Source organism: Strongylocentrotus purpuratus, unplaced genomic scaffold (assembly GCF_000002235.5).
Source record: "Strongylocentrotus purpuratus isolate Spur 01 unplaced genomic scaffold, Spur_5.0 spur5_scaffold_4, whole genome shotgun sequence".
In the NCBI taxonomy this organism is placed as follows: Eukaryota; Metazoa; Echinodermata; class Echinoidea; order Camarodonta; family Strongylocentrotidae; genus Strongylocentrotus; species Strongylocentrotus purpuratus.
Genome location: NW_022145610.1, coordinates 35,199,948 through 35,213,698, shown reverse-complemented (window position 1 = coordinate 35,213,698; position 13,751 = coordinate 35,199,948). Strand labels below are relative to the sequence as shown.

The following is a 13,751-nucleotide window of genomic DNA, read 5'->3' as shown; positions in this document are numbered from 1 at the left end:
CAGGCATCATTTTAAAGACGCTCACAATCCTGAGCAAACTACATGTACCATGTACCCATTTAACACCTGGGTGGAGAGTGGCAAATGTGGATTAAAGTCTTGCCAAATGATGTCAGTGCCGGGCTGGGATTTGAACCCTCAACCCTTGGATTGAGAGTCAAGTGAATGAACCACTATACCACGACACCTTCAAATTCATAACATGTCAACACCAATTTTCCAATATTTGCTATGATATTTGACATCATCCTCACTCTTAACCCACTCTCTGCTGGTAGCTTGCTGGTTCCTGTATTAGGCCTAGGGGAATACGAGAATCCAGTAATCAAAGAGTTATTCAACCTACCTGTATCTAAAGTGTGGTCTGGACGGTGATCCTGGTGTTTGGTTGGGTGTGCCGACGATCCTGGGTGACCTGGGCGGGGTGGAGGCAAGAGGTGGTAGTCCAGTACCTAGGAGCAGCAAAGTTCAAATGAAAAGTTGATGAGAACTCACCCTAGGGGTAGGGGTAGGGTTAGGAACAGTATTTAGTATAGGGTTTTAATAAAAAAGAATTGGGTTAGAGGGTCAAGATAGCTTCCTGGTTTGAGTAGGAAAATGAACATCTATCACGTGTAGCCAGATCATTTTTGTACAACCAGTCGTTCATGCAGTCGTTTGCAACTGGGTCATATACTCTGCTTAGATTTATCTAAAATCGCGATGAAGAAGCGCCCGGGATTAAAGCAAACATATCGCATGAGACCGGCCTCCCGTAGCTGCGTGCAGACCCTAATCTTCATATTAATAAATACAGGAGCATAATTTGAAGACATTTCCTGCAAATTGATCCAATTAATTAGTAAAGCAGTATATGTCTTCAGGGGGAGAGATACATGCCAACTCGCCACCATGCATTTTTGCAAATAAAAAAAAGGATGACCATCAATTAATTCCAAAATGGATCTTAACCACTTAAAAGCTGCACATGTACCGGCAGGCAATTAAACTGCCAGAATATTGTATATGGTATGCTGTACTGTTTATGCTGTATTGGAGAAAAAAATAAATATATTTCTTCTTAAAAAGTATTGACAGTTCTGCAATTAATTAGACAATGCATTAAACTGAAGTTTTGAATTTCAGTGATCAACATTGTAAGTCACAAAGAGAGGGGGGGGGGGACTTCAAACTACATAAGCTGAAGTTAAACTACATGTTCAAGATGTATGCAATATAAAAGACCAATTGATAAAGCTCAACAGTTTTGCTGATAACTTTCAAACTTATAATGTGACACTTATTAAACTCTTAGACTCAGAATTCTACATTGGAAATACTTTTTTTATTTGTCGAGAAATGATTTTCCTTTCAACTTTCAAGAAATGGTTTTCCTTTCAACCTGTAAAAGATATGCATTTAACCAAGTCTGAGAACACTGTCATTTGGGAACAAAATTAGACCTTCCATAAAATGACAGGCTTCTATAAAGAAAAAAAGACACAACACTTGCATTGACGACCTTTGGTATTTTGCCAAGAGCTCACCTGGATCTATGCAAAGCTGTAAAATTTTCATTTTCTTCCAGTTTTTGAAAGATTCCTTAAGAGGGGTCACACTTGAAGTAAAGAAGTAGTCAGGAAACAGGGTGACAGGCCCATAAATTGATAGGATCCCATAAAGAAAGGTTCGTTCACATACGACAAATACAATATTCTAAATCTAGTTGGAAAATGTGTTTTCTGACAATTTTCAACTCTGAATATATTTTTCATGTATGTTTTGTTCCAAATCGTTATCCTAAAAATGTGTTTTTTCCCCATTTTTACCCCATTTTTTTCCATGAAAAAATAGAAGAAACAGTAGTTTACTTTTCTAGGAAATAGCATAAATATATAGAGAAATGGCAACAAAAAATTATATTTTATCAATGTAAAAATGACCGGGAAAAGGTCCTGCACATGTACAGGTGTATCTGCATTTTATGAGATACAGAAATGTGATGTGCAAATTAAAGGAAACCAAAACCTTCATACTAAGTTACTTTTATTTTAAAAGTTTAAAAGATTTGAATAAAATCAGTGAAAATTTGAACAAAATCGGGCAAGGAATAAGGAAGTAAGAGCTTTTTGAAATGACTAGTCACTAGAGGGCGGTATTCAATTTGATGACATCATCTGTGAACAACTCTCCATGCCTTTTGTACATAAAATTTCACAATTTTTTTGTTTTCTTCGTATTTATTTGTGTTCTTTATCCGACTTCATAACATGTGAAGTAGAATATCATTTGGCATTATATATCTTGCTTTCGGGGGAGTACATTATCTCAATCATAAGAAAGAAGGAAAAACATGAAATTTGATGTACAAAAGGCATGGAGAGTTGTTCACAGATGATGTCATCAAATTGAATACCGCCCTCTAGTGACTAGTCATTTCAAAAAGCTCTTACTTCCTTATTCCTTGCCCGATTTTGTTCAAATTATCACTGATATTTTTCAAATATCTTAAACTTTACAATAAAAGTAACTTAGTATGAAGGTTTTGGTTTCCTTTAAGGATGCTTCTTTTTGCCAGGCTGGCTGTTAACCATGGCTGTTTTATCCTGACATGTATGAACAAGGCCTAAGTGGGGATCTAGGAGCTGATCCATAACTCATCCCAAAAGAACTGAAAGAATAAACCTGATGAAACGTTGGAGTACGAATGAGGCTTAGCCAATTAATCAAGAGCGTATTTATTCCTTCCATTACAGCTAGAGCCCTTCCAATTTCATCAATGACCCCCTCGTAAAAATTCTAAGTAAACTCAAGAAGTTGTGTTGCCAGGGCGAAAGATGCTGTAATGGAGGGGGCTATTAAGTAATTCATTCATGGATATGATAGATCACATGTTTCCAAGAATTTGACTAGAGTGCAGAAAGGGAGCTTCACACTTCATTTTAGGTTGAAACTAACAGTGTAGTATGATCAAAAACATTATATGGTATACCCAGGGATGATGTTATGAGTTTACAAATCTGTGGTATACCTTGCTCTATTAGCAATTAAAGGGAAAGTCCACCTTGATATTTTCACCGACCTGTTCCTCTCATTTTTCTGCTTCCATTAAAACCAACTTCATATCAGAGTGAACTTTAAAAGATTGTAACTACACATAAAGGACTTGACACAAGTAGAAAATCTGAGACATGTAAAAAGTTGTCAAATTTTGGAAACGACAAACCTAGCATTACTTGGGATATACTCAAAGAACATAGCTATTATGTTTTGTCAATTAACTATCTAACCTGAGAGCTAAAATATATCACTCTTCAAAGTGCTTTGGAAGTCTTTATTCAGTCAGTTGCTCCAAAAACTGTTTTAATCTCACAGTGAATGTTAAGAATATATACTGACAAGTAAACACTAAACACCTGGGTCGAGATAGACGACTATAGACAAAAGCCTTGTCTCAGCTAGGACTTATGAACTGGGTTGTGTTTTCAACCCTCCACCTCTTGTTTGTGAGGCAGGTGGACGAACCGCAGAGCCACACACTATACTTTGATAGAAGTAAGCACCTACCAGCTATACTTGTCCGTTTGAGTTTCTCTCTAATGTAGACAAGGTTGGACACCAGTCTCGCTCGGTGAGCAGCATTACGGATCCCGAGGTCTAGAAGATTCTTCTCGGTCCAATGCAGCAGTTCCTGTAAAAAATTAGAAGAAACGAACAAACAAAAATCACAGAATTAGAACAATTCACTGTCTGGTGTATTTTGGTACTGCCATAATAGGCCATTTTTATGCCTCCGCCACCGAAGGTGGTGCCGGAGGCATCATGTTTTCGGGTTGTCCGTCCGTACGTCCGTCCGTCCCGTTTGACCGTTATCACAATATCTCAAGAACCATTTAAGATTTAAACTTAAGACTCGGGAATAGTATTTATCACCATAGGAAAACGATCTGATTAGATTTTGGAGTACGTAGGTCAAAGGTCACAGGTCACAGAGGTCAACTTATGAAATTCCTTGTATTGAGTTTGTTAGCGCGATATCTCAAGAACCATTTGAGATTTAAACTTCAAACTTAAGGATAGTATGTATCACCATAGGAAGACGATCCGATTAGATTTTGGAGCACGTATGTCAAAGGTCAAGGGTCACAGAGGTCAACTTATGAAATTCCATACATTGAGATTGTTATCATGATATCTCAAGAACCACTGGAGATTTAAACTTCAAACTTAGTGATAGTGTGTATCACTATAGGAAAACAATCTGATTACATTTTGGAGCACGTAGGTCAAAGGTCAAGGGTCATAGAGGTCAACTTATGAAATTCCATACATTGAGATTGTTATCATGATATCTCAAGAACCACTGGAGATGTAAAAACTTCAAACTTAAGGATAGTATGTATCACCATAGGAAGACGATCTGATTAGATTTTGGAGCACGTAGGTCAAAGGTCAAGGGTCACAGAGGTCAACTTATGAAATTCCATACATTGAGATTGTTATCATAATATCTCAAGAACCACTGGAGATTTAAACTTCAAACTTAATGATAGTGTGTATCACCATAGGAAGACAATCTGATTAGATTTTGGAGCACGTAGGTCAAAGGTCAAGGGTCACAGAGGTCAACTTATGAAATTCCATACATTGAGATTGTTATCATGATATCTCAAGAACCACTGGAGATTTAAACTCCAAACTTGTTTAAATTGCTCTATGGCGGAGGCATCATTTTCGACTGCGCACAGTCAAAATTCCATCTAGTTTCATAATGTAATCAAATTTAATGCAAAAATCTTTGTTAAGTGCCATTTAAAAAATTATTCATTCCTTGTTATGAATAATTGTATTACATTAGTCAGAATGCATTCATTGTGTGTTGTTAGGTAGACAAGGCACTTTGTCCTACCTAGCAACAAAGCATCATTTTTTTTTTAGAGAGGCTATAATGCAGAGGAGAAGAATGTCAACGTGTAGCTAAAAATAGAAACTCTACATGAAGTTGGGTCTTTTCTTGTCATGTCGGGATTGAAAGGTTAAGAAGGTTGTACTCAAATGCAGCAGTTTCTTTATAAAAAAAAAGGGGGGTGGATGGATATCAAGTCAGCCCCCCCAAAATGAAAGCAGAGGATAAATTAGCTCAGGTAAAGAGGAGAAAAAGCTCTATCAAAATAATAATATACTGATACATAAAATTTACTATGAGAAAATTATACTTCTACAACATCAAATAAAAACAAGCTCCCTTGTACGAAAACAGGTATTCTTTACTATGTTACAAAGCAATATCATGTGTATTCTAATAACAGACCCCTATTTGATTTCAAGAAAAAAGTCAAATGTCACAGGTTTTTAAAGTTCTTCTTGTTTCAATGTAGTAGAGTTCCTGAATGAAAAACGAAAACATCAAGGAAGTAGTAGAAGTCACTGCCATGCAGGTGTGTATTCTGGTATTGCTTACAGGTAAATATAAATTCTGGTGTTGGCGGAAACTAAAATGTCACAGGTCAAGCACGTTCTTCTGGTTTCAATGGAAGTACTAGGTATATCCATGAATTAGGTACAAATGATTGGCAGGTGTATTTTGGTGCTGCTATTAAGTGGGACACAAGATTATATCTCAATAGAATGAAGAAAAAAAAAGACATACAGTACAGTAGCAATTAGAGTAGACCCTTGCGAATGTGCAGATTTTAAAAAAGGAGAAAAATGAAATTGAATCTTCTCTTGCTTATTCTGTATTTGAATAAACATTAAAATGTTAAGAAATACACAAGCTAATCTGATTACCTGTTGTTGGAAAGTCCTTGAACACAATTCAGATGTTTAAATGATAACACACGGAAAAGAAAATGTGTTCATTTAGTATTTTTCAGCATATAGTAAAGAAATTTTAACTTGACTCAAACTGAACTGTACTGCATTTACCACAAACACCACAGTGATTTAAGAAGTGCAAACTCCAATTCCTAGTACCGGTACCGGTCCTCTCTTCAATGTGGCGCAACAAAATCAACATTTGATTGTTAGAGCTTGTTTGATATGAAATAATGAGTAATGTACAAATGCAGTAAGATCCTATTTGCTGTACTTGGCATGGCATAATTACATTTTCTGTTGCATTAAAGTCATTGCGAATTCTTCCACGGTACAGTTAATTACAACAATAAATGGTAGATATGACAAATATGATAACATCATAAATTGCTCACCCCCTTGTACAAATATTTGATTATGAATATGAACTCAAGCGATTACAGAAATTCCAGGCTTTGTTTTACCTCACACACAAAACAGGCACGAAATATGCAGGAAGTTTGACTCGACTCACTGCACACAAATCAGTCCAAGTTTACCAAGTAGATCAACCGTTTCCACTACTGCCTCTCCAACATACATGAAGGAATGTACAAGAAAACTTTCTACCTATAAAGGGTCTTTCATCACTTTCCAAAAGCATTAGAATTGCAAGAAAACTGTAGAATAGTGTCAACAAGTTGACAATAGTTGCATTTTAACTGCACTGGTAGGTTTTGAGTCCTGATGAACTAAAGTCCAACCGCCCCCTTTCACAAAACAAAGACCACATTTCTTTCTATTGTCATTGTAGTCTACAAGATGAAACTTTTTTATGAACCTAATGATGTCTGACTGTCCATTTGTGTTTCATGCATATGTAGATAGTGATCATAAGGCAGGAATAGACAGAATGGAGATGGTACACATATTGTGTGCTTACTTTAAGTTCTGTGGCCAGGATATTAGGGCAATGTAGTATTAAAGTTGGACACCATATAATAAACATACTCTCATTATTTGTGATCAGCAATTTAAATGTAATTTGTATTTGTGATCTATAACTTATTTTGTTGTTGTATTGATTACTGTTTTACCAATTAGACAGTAAAAGCGTTGTCGAAAACCATAGGTCAAACCACACACAGAACATACCTTCAAAATTGTTTGTATTTTGTATTTGAATGCAGATTTGGTCTGTCAACAAACCCTTTTCACAAAAAGTAGATATTCCCTTTTTTATTTCCTTATTTTCTCAGAATTGGCATCCTAGTTTATGCTTTCATAAAACCTCCTCAACTCTTTAGTTTTCTACTTTTTGATATTCTAAAGCAACTTTTTGACCATTCAATACAACGCAAAGATCAATATAGGCCTACTAAGTTTCCTGAATAATTTCAGATTAAAAGCAAGCCCTAACAGGCTGCTCAGCAAGACAGTATAAATACTACTGGACACCTTGCCAGTTTTCAAAATGGTTTTGATTGTGATGAGACATATAGGAATGTCTCAAGAAAATAAAATGGTCTCCTTTGTAAGACTATCCATGTATCATGCACCACTAAGTTTTCTGTGACCAGTATGAAAGAAGGAATATTTACGCATGGGGGTCACCAGAGAATGAATAGAAAACACTTTCGTAGCAGACACAATAATATGAAATCCTCAATCAATAATACCTTTCTACACAACATTCTTAGTATGCATACAAACAATGCACTCCAGGTGAAGAGATTGCGCAAATAAATGGCTCATTATTTCCCCATGACATCATCAAATGAATGCTCCTAATAAGTAATATGCCCAGGAACTGATTTTGAAAAGGCCTATAAATATCATTCTGGGTGAATTAGAACCAGCTGAGTTACATTTGAGGCAATTAGCAATTATTGATACGTAAGTGAGGTCCACATACGGTCTGTTAACTTTAAGTTTAGGTCCTGGTTTTGATATCTTGCACCTAAAAAGTTTAAGTTAACTTAAAGTATTACAAACCATTACAGATCGGTTAGCGTGATAACTACAAGCATAGCACCTCTTTTGCTACTCAGTAAAGCTTGTTTGCTATTGCCCTGGCTCAGTTAATAGTTGTACTGAATAACAACAAAAGTTTCTTTTGATCGAGGCAAAAGCAATTACAAAAGATGGAAACATTGGGAACCAAGGATGAAAAAGTATTACAAACAATTATTGAACAAGTAAATGTAATTGCTTTAAAAGCGAAAGTCCCTGAGTGGCTGGGGGCAAAATCTATATAAAGACGAAGTCCTCTTTAGTAAAAGTTTGTTGATGTTTTTCAAGAAGATTTAAAGAACTCTACAGCTATTAACAAACAACTCTTTCAAGATAGGCTGCATTTCATTCACGTTCTATTTGTACAACTGTGAAAAATAAATATTATGTTTTGCTGCAGGACATACATGTACATGTATATGTTGGAAGGAACACAATTTAGAACACTCTAGCTTCGGATAGCAACCACTGCATTAAGATCATAGAACAACCAACAGATACACAACTGAAGAATGGAGCATGGGATATATATATATATATATATATATATATATATATCTTTATATAAAATCTGGTTAGTAAATAATTGCATGCAATGTTTACTAAATAATATCTGAAGACAATTCCAAAAATTGAGAGCAATTTTGTGGGGAGCTATGCAAAATGTTTATTCAAAGTTTTTGGGAAAATCAAGAAAACAAACAAAGACATATAACAGGTGAAATATTCTTTCCACAAGATGAAATTTATAGGATTGTTTTGTTTAATGGTAATTATCTTTCTCAAATAAAAGAGCATCTAGGAAATGTTATATACAAAATAGACAGACTTCTTTGCAAACTAATATTTTTTTCCACCTGATCCTTTGACTAATATAATAGTAAGTTTTTGCAAGCAGTGTGAACTTTATTTTCAAATACTTCTAAATTTTGTTTTTCTATGCACAATGCCCATGACTGAGCTAACACAATGTTGTAAATAACAATTAAAATATGCAACTTTTTGTTCACTTTTTAACACAGGTAATTTATCACAGAACAAAGACCATTTCTGGTGGACTTATTTGTCATTTGTTTTGTCCATTTTTAATCTCACGGTTGACGTTTCAAACACATTTCTCTCTTTCACCGAACCGCGACCTTGTTCTTGATATCAAAAGGATTGCTTCCAAAAGCTAGAGAAGTGTGGGAAAAAGTTGGTAAATAACCGATGGTTTGCTTGTTTATTTGTTGTTGATTTGACTACGATTCAATTAGCAAAATCAAATATGAGTTTTTCAGAATAGCATCCAATTGTGGCCATTGCAACAAGATTGGTTACACTTGCAGGAGATTGACTAAACAGCAATTTCATGACATATCACCATTGGATTACAAACATGCACTCTTGTAAAAGTGACCTACTTTGAGCAATCACTTGTATGCCAACTTTTACAATAACTTCCCAATTCTAAAAACAAAGCTGTAATTTGGTAAAAATGCCTAGTTTAGGTATGGTTTGTCTAACAACAAAAGCACCTACTGCTATGCAACTTGTACCAAACATAAAAGTACATACATGTCCTCTGAGAGCAAGAAGGGCACTTACTCAACCATTTACACAGTCCACATCCTTCCGGATCTGAATAGACATTGTCAGCTTAAAGCCAAAAGGGCATTAACTGTCACTATACATCACAGAGTTAAAGCTTATCTGCCATAGTTTATAGGAGGGATTAGATTGCCCGGCAAGGTCACTGGACAGGTGGTTATCTCATCAACTCAGCTCTCAGTTAACATAAGAAAAAGAGGATCATGGGGGACCAATGGTCACCGATTAGGCATTGTTTGTTATATAGAGGGCGCAAGTAGCTACAAGTAGTGCAGTGGGCCTTTAAAGCCTTTCTGTCTCTCAAAATACAATAATGACCCTATCCTTGCACTATAAAGCCACTATTCATTTTCTGGTGCAAAAATACAATCAAGATATACTGGTAGATCTAGAGCTCATCCCTGCCAATATTTCTATCATATCATACACAAAGAGCGACACAAATCAACACAAAGAAAATCATGCCAGCAGCTTCCATTGTGATACCCCCACAATACTAGCAGTCAAGCGTAAAAAGCAGCTCAATCCTCATCAAAAGAAATATTATGACATCCAAACCATGTGGGCGAATATTGATCAGCTGACTGTCAAATTGCCACAATGAAAATGATGTAAATCCCTGCAGGTTTGTTGTGAGAAGCCCAGCAGTAATATCATACCAACAAAAGCAAAATTAAACAAATAGAGCTTGCAAACCATAAACAAGTCTCAATTTGTTTGTGTAACTAGTACAAGGGCAAAAGGGAATGAACTACAGTATGATGTGATTTTTCTCTTCCTTGTAAAGTTTACTCTGCTTGTGTAGTAAATGTGCACATAGTTTGGACAAATGTAGTGGAAGTTTGACGGTGAGGGGCTAATATAAGAGGAATACATTGAACATATATGTGCTACTAATTCAGTGCAATTATTATATTCTACAAATATTATGAAAATTAAAAAGGTTATAGTTTTAACTATACAAAAATTGTTACAAAGAATTATTATGACAATGTTGTACTATGCCCTCAAACTACTGGTTTTCATGCATGTATAAAACCTCCCCCAAATTTGTTTTCAAGTTCAACATAGGTTTCAACGACAACATGAAACCATGTTGAATTGTTTCTAGCATGTGTTTGGATCCCTTCAATTGATAATTTCTGCTTATTCTCTCCCTCCAGTCCTCCTCCAATATCAGATTATTTCCTGAATGACTGATTACACTTAACACAATCAGAATATCACCTGTGAAGAGGTAGAAGGGCATAAACTCTATACAAGTGATTGGAGTTAATACCCTTCAGCCTCTAAACACATGCACTGTGTGAGAGAGAAGAGAGAAAGAGATAGCAAAGTAGATAGGAAAATGGCACACCACTATCATATCCATGACAAAATCCCGGAAGATCGGATCTCGTAGACTGAGAAGCAAAAAATATAGAAAGTGATGACATACACACATGATTAGCGTGTCCATTATGCATCAAGATGGTATCATGAGGAATTATGAACACTTGATATGAAATTCATAAGGGGAGCCCTAGCTTGCAGCACAGGGGCACAAAGCAATAAGAAGGATAGCACATCATTAGGACCCTGGTATTCATAGGGGATAATAATTGTCCCTTCACAAATCATTTCCAAAGTATATCCCAGGCAGGTTACTAGTCTTTATATTGAGACATTATTTATTTTTTTCTATGTGGTTTCTACTTTCAAAACCCAGCTAAAACATGCCTATTCCTTGTTGCTTAGAAGTAGCAAGTATCCCAGTCCTTCCCAGGTACTGAGAGGCAAATGTAGATCAATGTCTTGCCAACAAAAATTAATGCTGTGCTATTCTTGGGCTTGAACCTATGACTTTCACACCTCCAGTCAAGTGTTTAAAGTTGAACCAATGGACTACACCTCTATCCCATATTATAAATGTTGTCTGGCTTGTCATCTCTGATGGTCTAATGATAACTGTTTCAAGTATGAAACACGAGACTAGTTGGTAAGAAAACAAATGCTCCTCCATGGGTCTCCTCAGGGAGGTTTTTTAATGGATTTTGAGGAGCCCTAAATAGTATTTTCATCTTGGATGGTAATTGATATTGTTGATACAGACAGGAATGTTGTCTCCTTTGCTCATCATCTGGAGGACCATCTTCTCTCACATTTTATATCACCTCCCCCGGTCCCCCCCCCCCCCCCCCCCACAGAGGGAACAACATTTTCCAGTCAGATTGAATCTGCTGGGCCCCTTCAAATTGGCACCATTTATATTTTCCTTCTCACTTTCATTCTTGATATGAAAAATAATGAAAATCAAAATGAAATTGTATAAAATAGTTTTATAAGGCAAATTGTTTGCCCTAATATGCCTCTTGTGTGAGATATTCTTTACAAGTGCATACAAAACGATAGCAACTACTTTAAAAAAATCAACCCAACGCAATTTCAGCAGCCTTGGCATCAGTTATTGAAATGTTAACATAAAACATAATCCGAAAATGATTTCTATGGGACATAAAATCAAGTATTAGAAATTTAGAATTCCCCTTAAGTTGATTTTTCGAAAAATTCCTTATCGGACATTGACTATGTGTAAAGGTATACCCTTCTCTCTCCCCAAACAGACAATTTAGTCTGAAATTTGCAACTGATAGAGGCATTATCAGTGAGAGAATATTGAGTGCTTTTCAAGCCCCTTGTGACAGCTGGGAAAATGGAATGGGGATTCCTCCAGTCCTCCTCAAAGCCGGGTGCACTCTGTGGTGTTATGTCAGGCAACATCATCAAGGTATAGAGATGTTGTTTGCCCCTCCTCTCCCGCCGCCCCCCCCCCCTTCCCCTACTCTTGTCAAACATCATAATTTCAATCTCATATGAACTTCATGATGTACATAATAACTGAAGAAAGCATGGCTAGTCAATAGCTCATTCAAGTTACCCATACAGGAGAAAATCACAAAAAGGAGTTCAATTTTGATCAGAAATCCCATTATATCCCTCCTTATTCATTCATTGAATACAAGGTTTTATAGTTAATTCGCTATTTTGTACAAGAAGGATGTTGAAAACTATTCATAAAATGAAATAATTTTCTACTTTTGTTCTAGACCTCATTGATATATTTCGCATGACGTTTAATGCTGTGAATATTGATGCTTTTACAGTAATCAATTTCAAATAGTTCTCCTTTGGTTACAATCTATCTAGCCTGTCATTGAGTTGTGAGTTTGATGAGCCAATTACAAGTTTTCCTTGATTTAAAACAAAAACAAAAAAAGAAAAGAAAAGAGAAACTCAACAACATTTGTCACTGATCGAAACTGGCAACTGAACAAAATACCTGTGGCCTATGCCGCATAACCACGTCGACATTGACGCACAAGGAATTCAGTTCACTTCATTGAAAACATTAAAGGTAGGTGAGATACATGAATGAAGTTAGAAGTAGAAGGAAAACTTGTCACAGAATCCCTAATAATCTGCCTCCCCTACCAAACTGTGAACCTATTCTTTCTCTAGGAAAAATACTTTGGACACATTACTTGTGCCCCCCCCCCCCCCCCACTAATCCAGTTGCAGACTCCGCCACTAAAATGTAAAGAATTTACAGGATAGAAGTATATAGTAAAAACAATGAACCAAAAAGAAGACAAATTTGATGAGCACGAAATACTGCGACTATTCAGCGCAGTATCTGCATGCTAGACATTTCAGAGAACCTTTAATTGACTTTAAATTAATTTTCTATAAAATATCAAATTCTGCCAGTTTTCTAGTAAAGACAACCTATTCACTGCATTAAAGTAACTCGTAAAATTTGACAATAAGCCAGATTTTTTTTTCATTGAAATATGGTTCATTCACCAGAACTAACAAAAATGAATGACCTTTAAATTTCTTGCACAATTCAGCAGATTGGATGCATCTGTGACAGGTCATTATCACATGACTTCATAACAGACTTGTCAGGTGACATGTCAGCTGACATGGGGAGCTTCCATCCAACATGGATACAGTAACCATGGACCTACTATGAATGGTATAACATACAGTGAGAGCTGAAAGGGAAGCCTAACATTGTTAATGAGTATATGAAAGCAAAAAGAAACAAGAGAATAAGATGAATGAAATTTGAGAATATTCAGAAAGCCCAATGAAAGGAACGTTAAAAATAAAAGTTGTGGTGACTAAAGAGATAGGATACCGGTACTAAAATTGAGGCAATGTTTGTCATGTCAACTGCAATTTTATATAATTTTCAAGGATTTGAATACAATAAAGTTATAGGAATCTTTAACTTGATCAACTCCAGTACTGAAAACTGAACTGAAACTGGGGGATACATTGACAATTTATACAACAAATTTGAATTTTGTTAACTTGCTCACTATTTA

The 13,751-nt window shown here is 35.9% G+C and overlaps 1 protein-coding gene across 2 annotated transcripts in view; it reads right to left on the bottom strand.

The window, feature by feature from the left end:
- LOC594385 (breast cancer anti-estrogen resistance protein 3) overlaps nt 1–13,751 on the bottom strand; it is a 91,644-nt gene that overhangs the window by 20,668 nt on the left and 57,225 nt on the right. For both annotated transcript variants that reach the window (XM_030998232.1, XM_030998230.1), the window contains 2 exons: nt 3,547–3,670; nt 347–452 (listed from right to left, as the gene is read on the bottom strand). In XM_030998232.1, the coding sequence (XP_030854092.1) occupies nt 347–452; nt 3,547–3,670 (230 nt within the window). The remainder of the gene's footprint in view (nt 1–346; nt 453–3,546; nt 3,671–13,751) is intronic.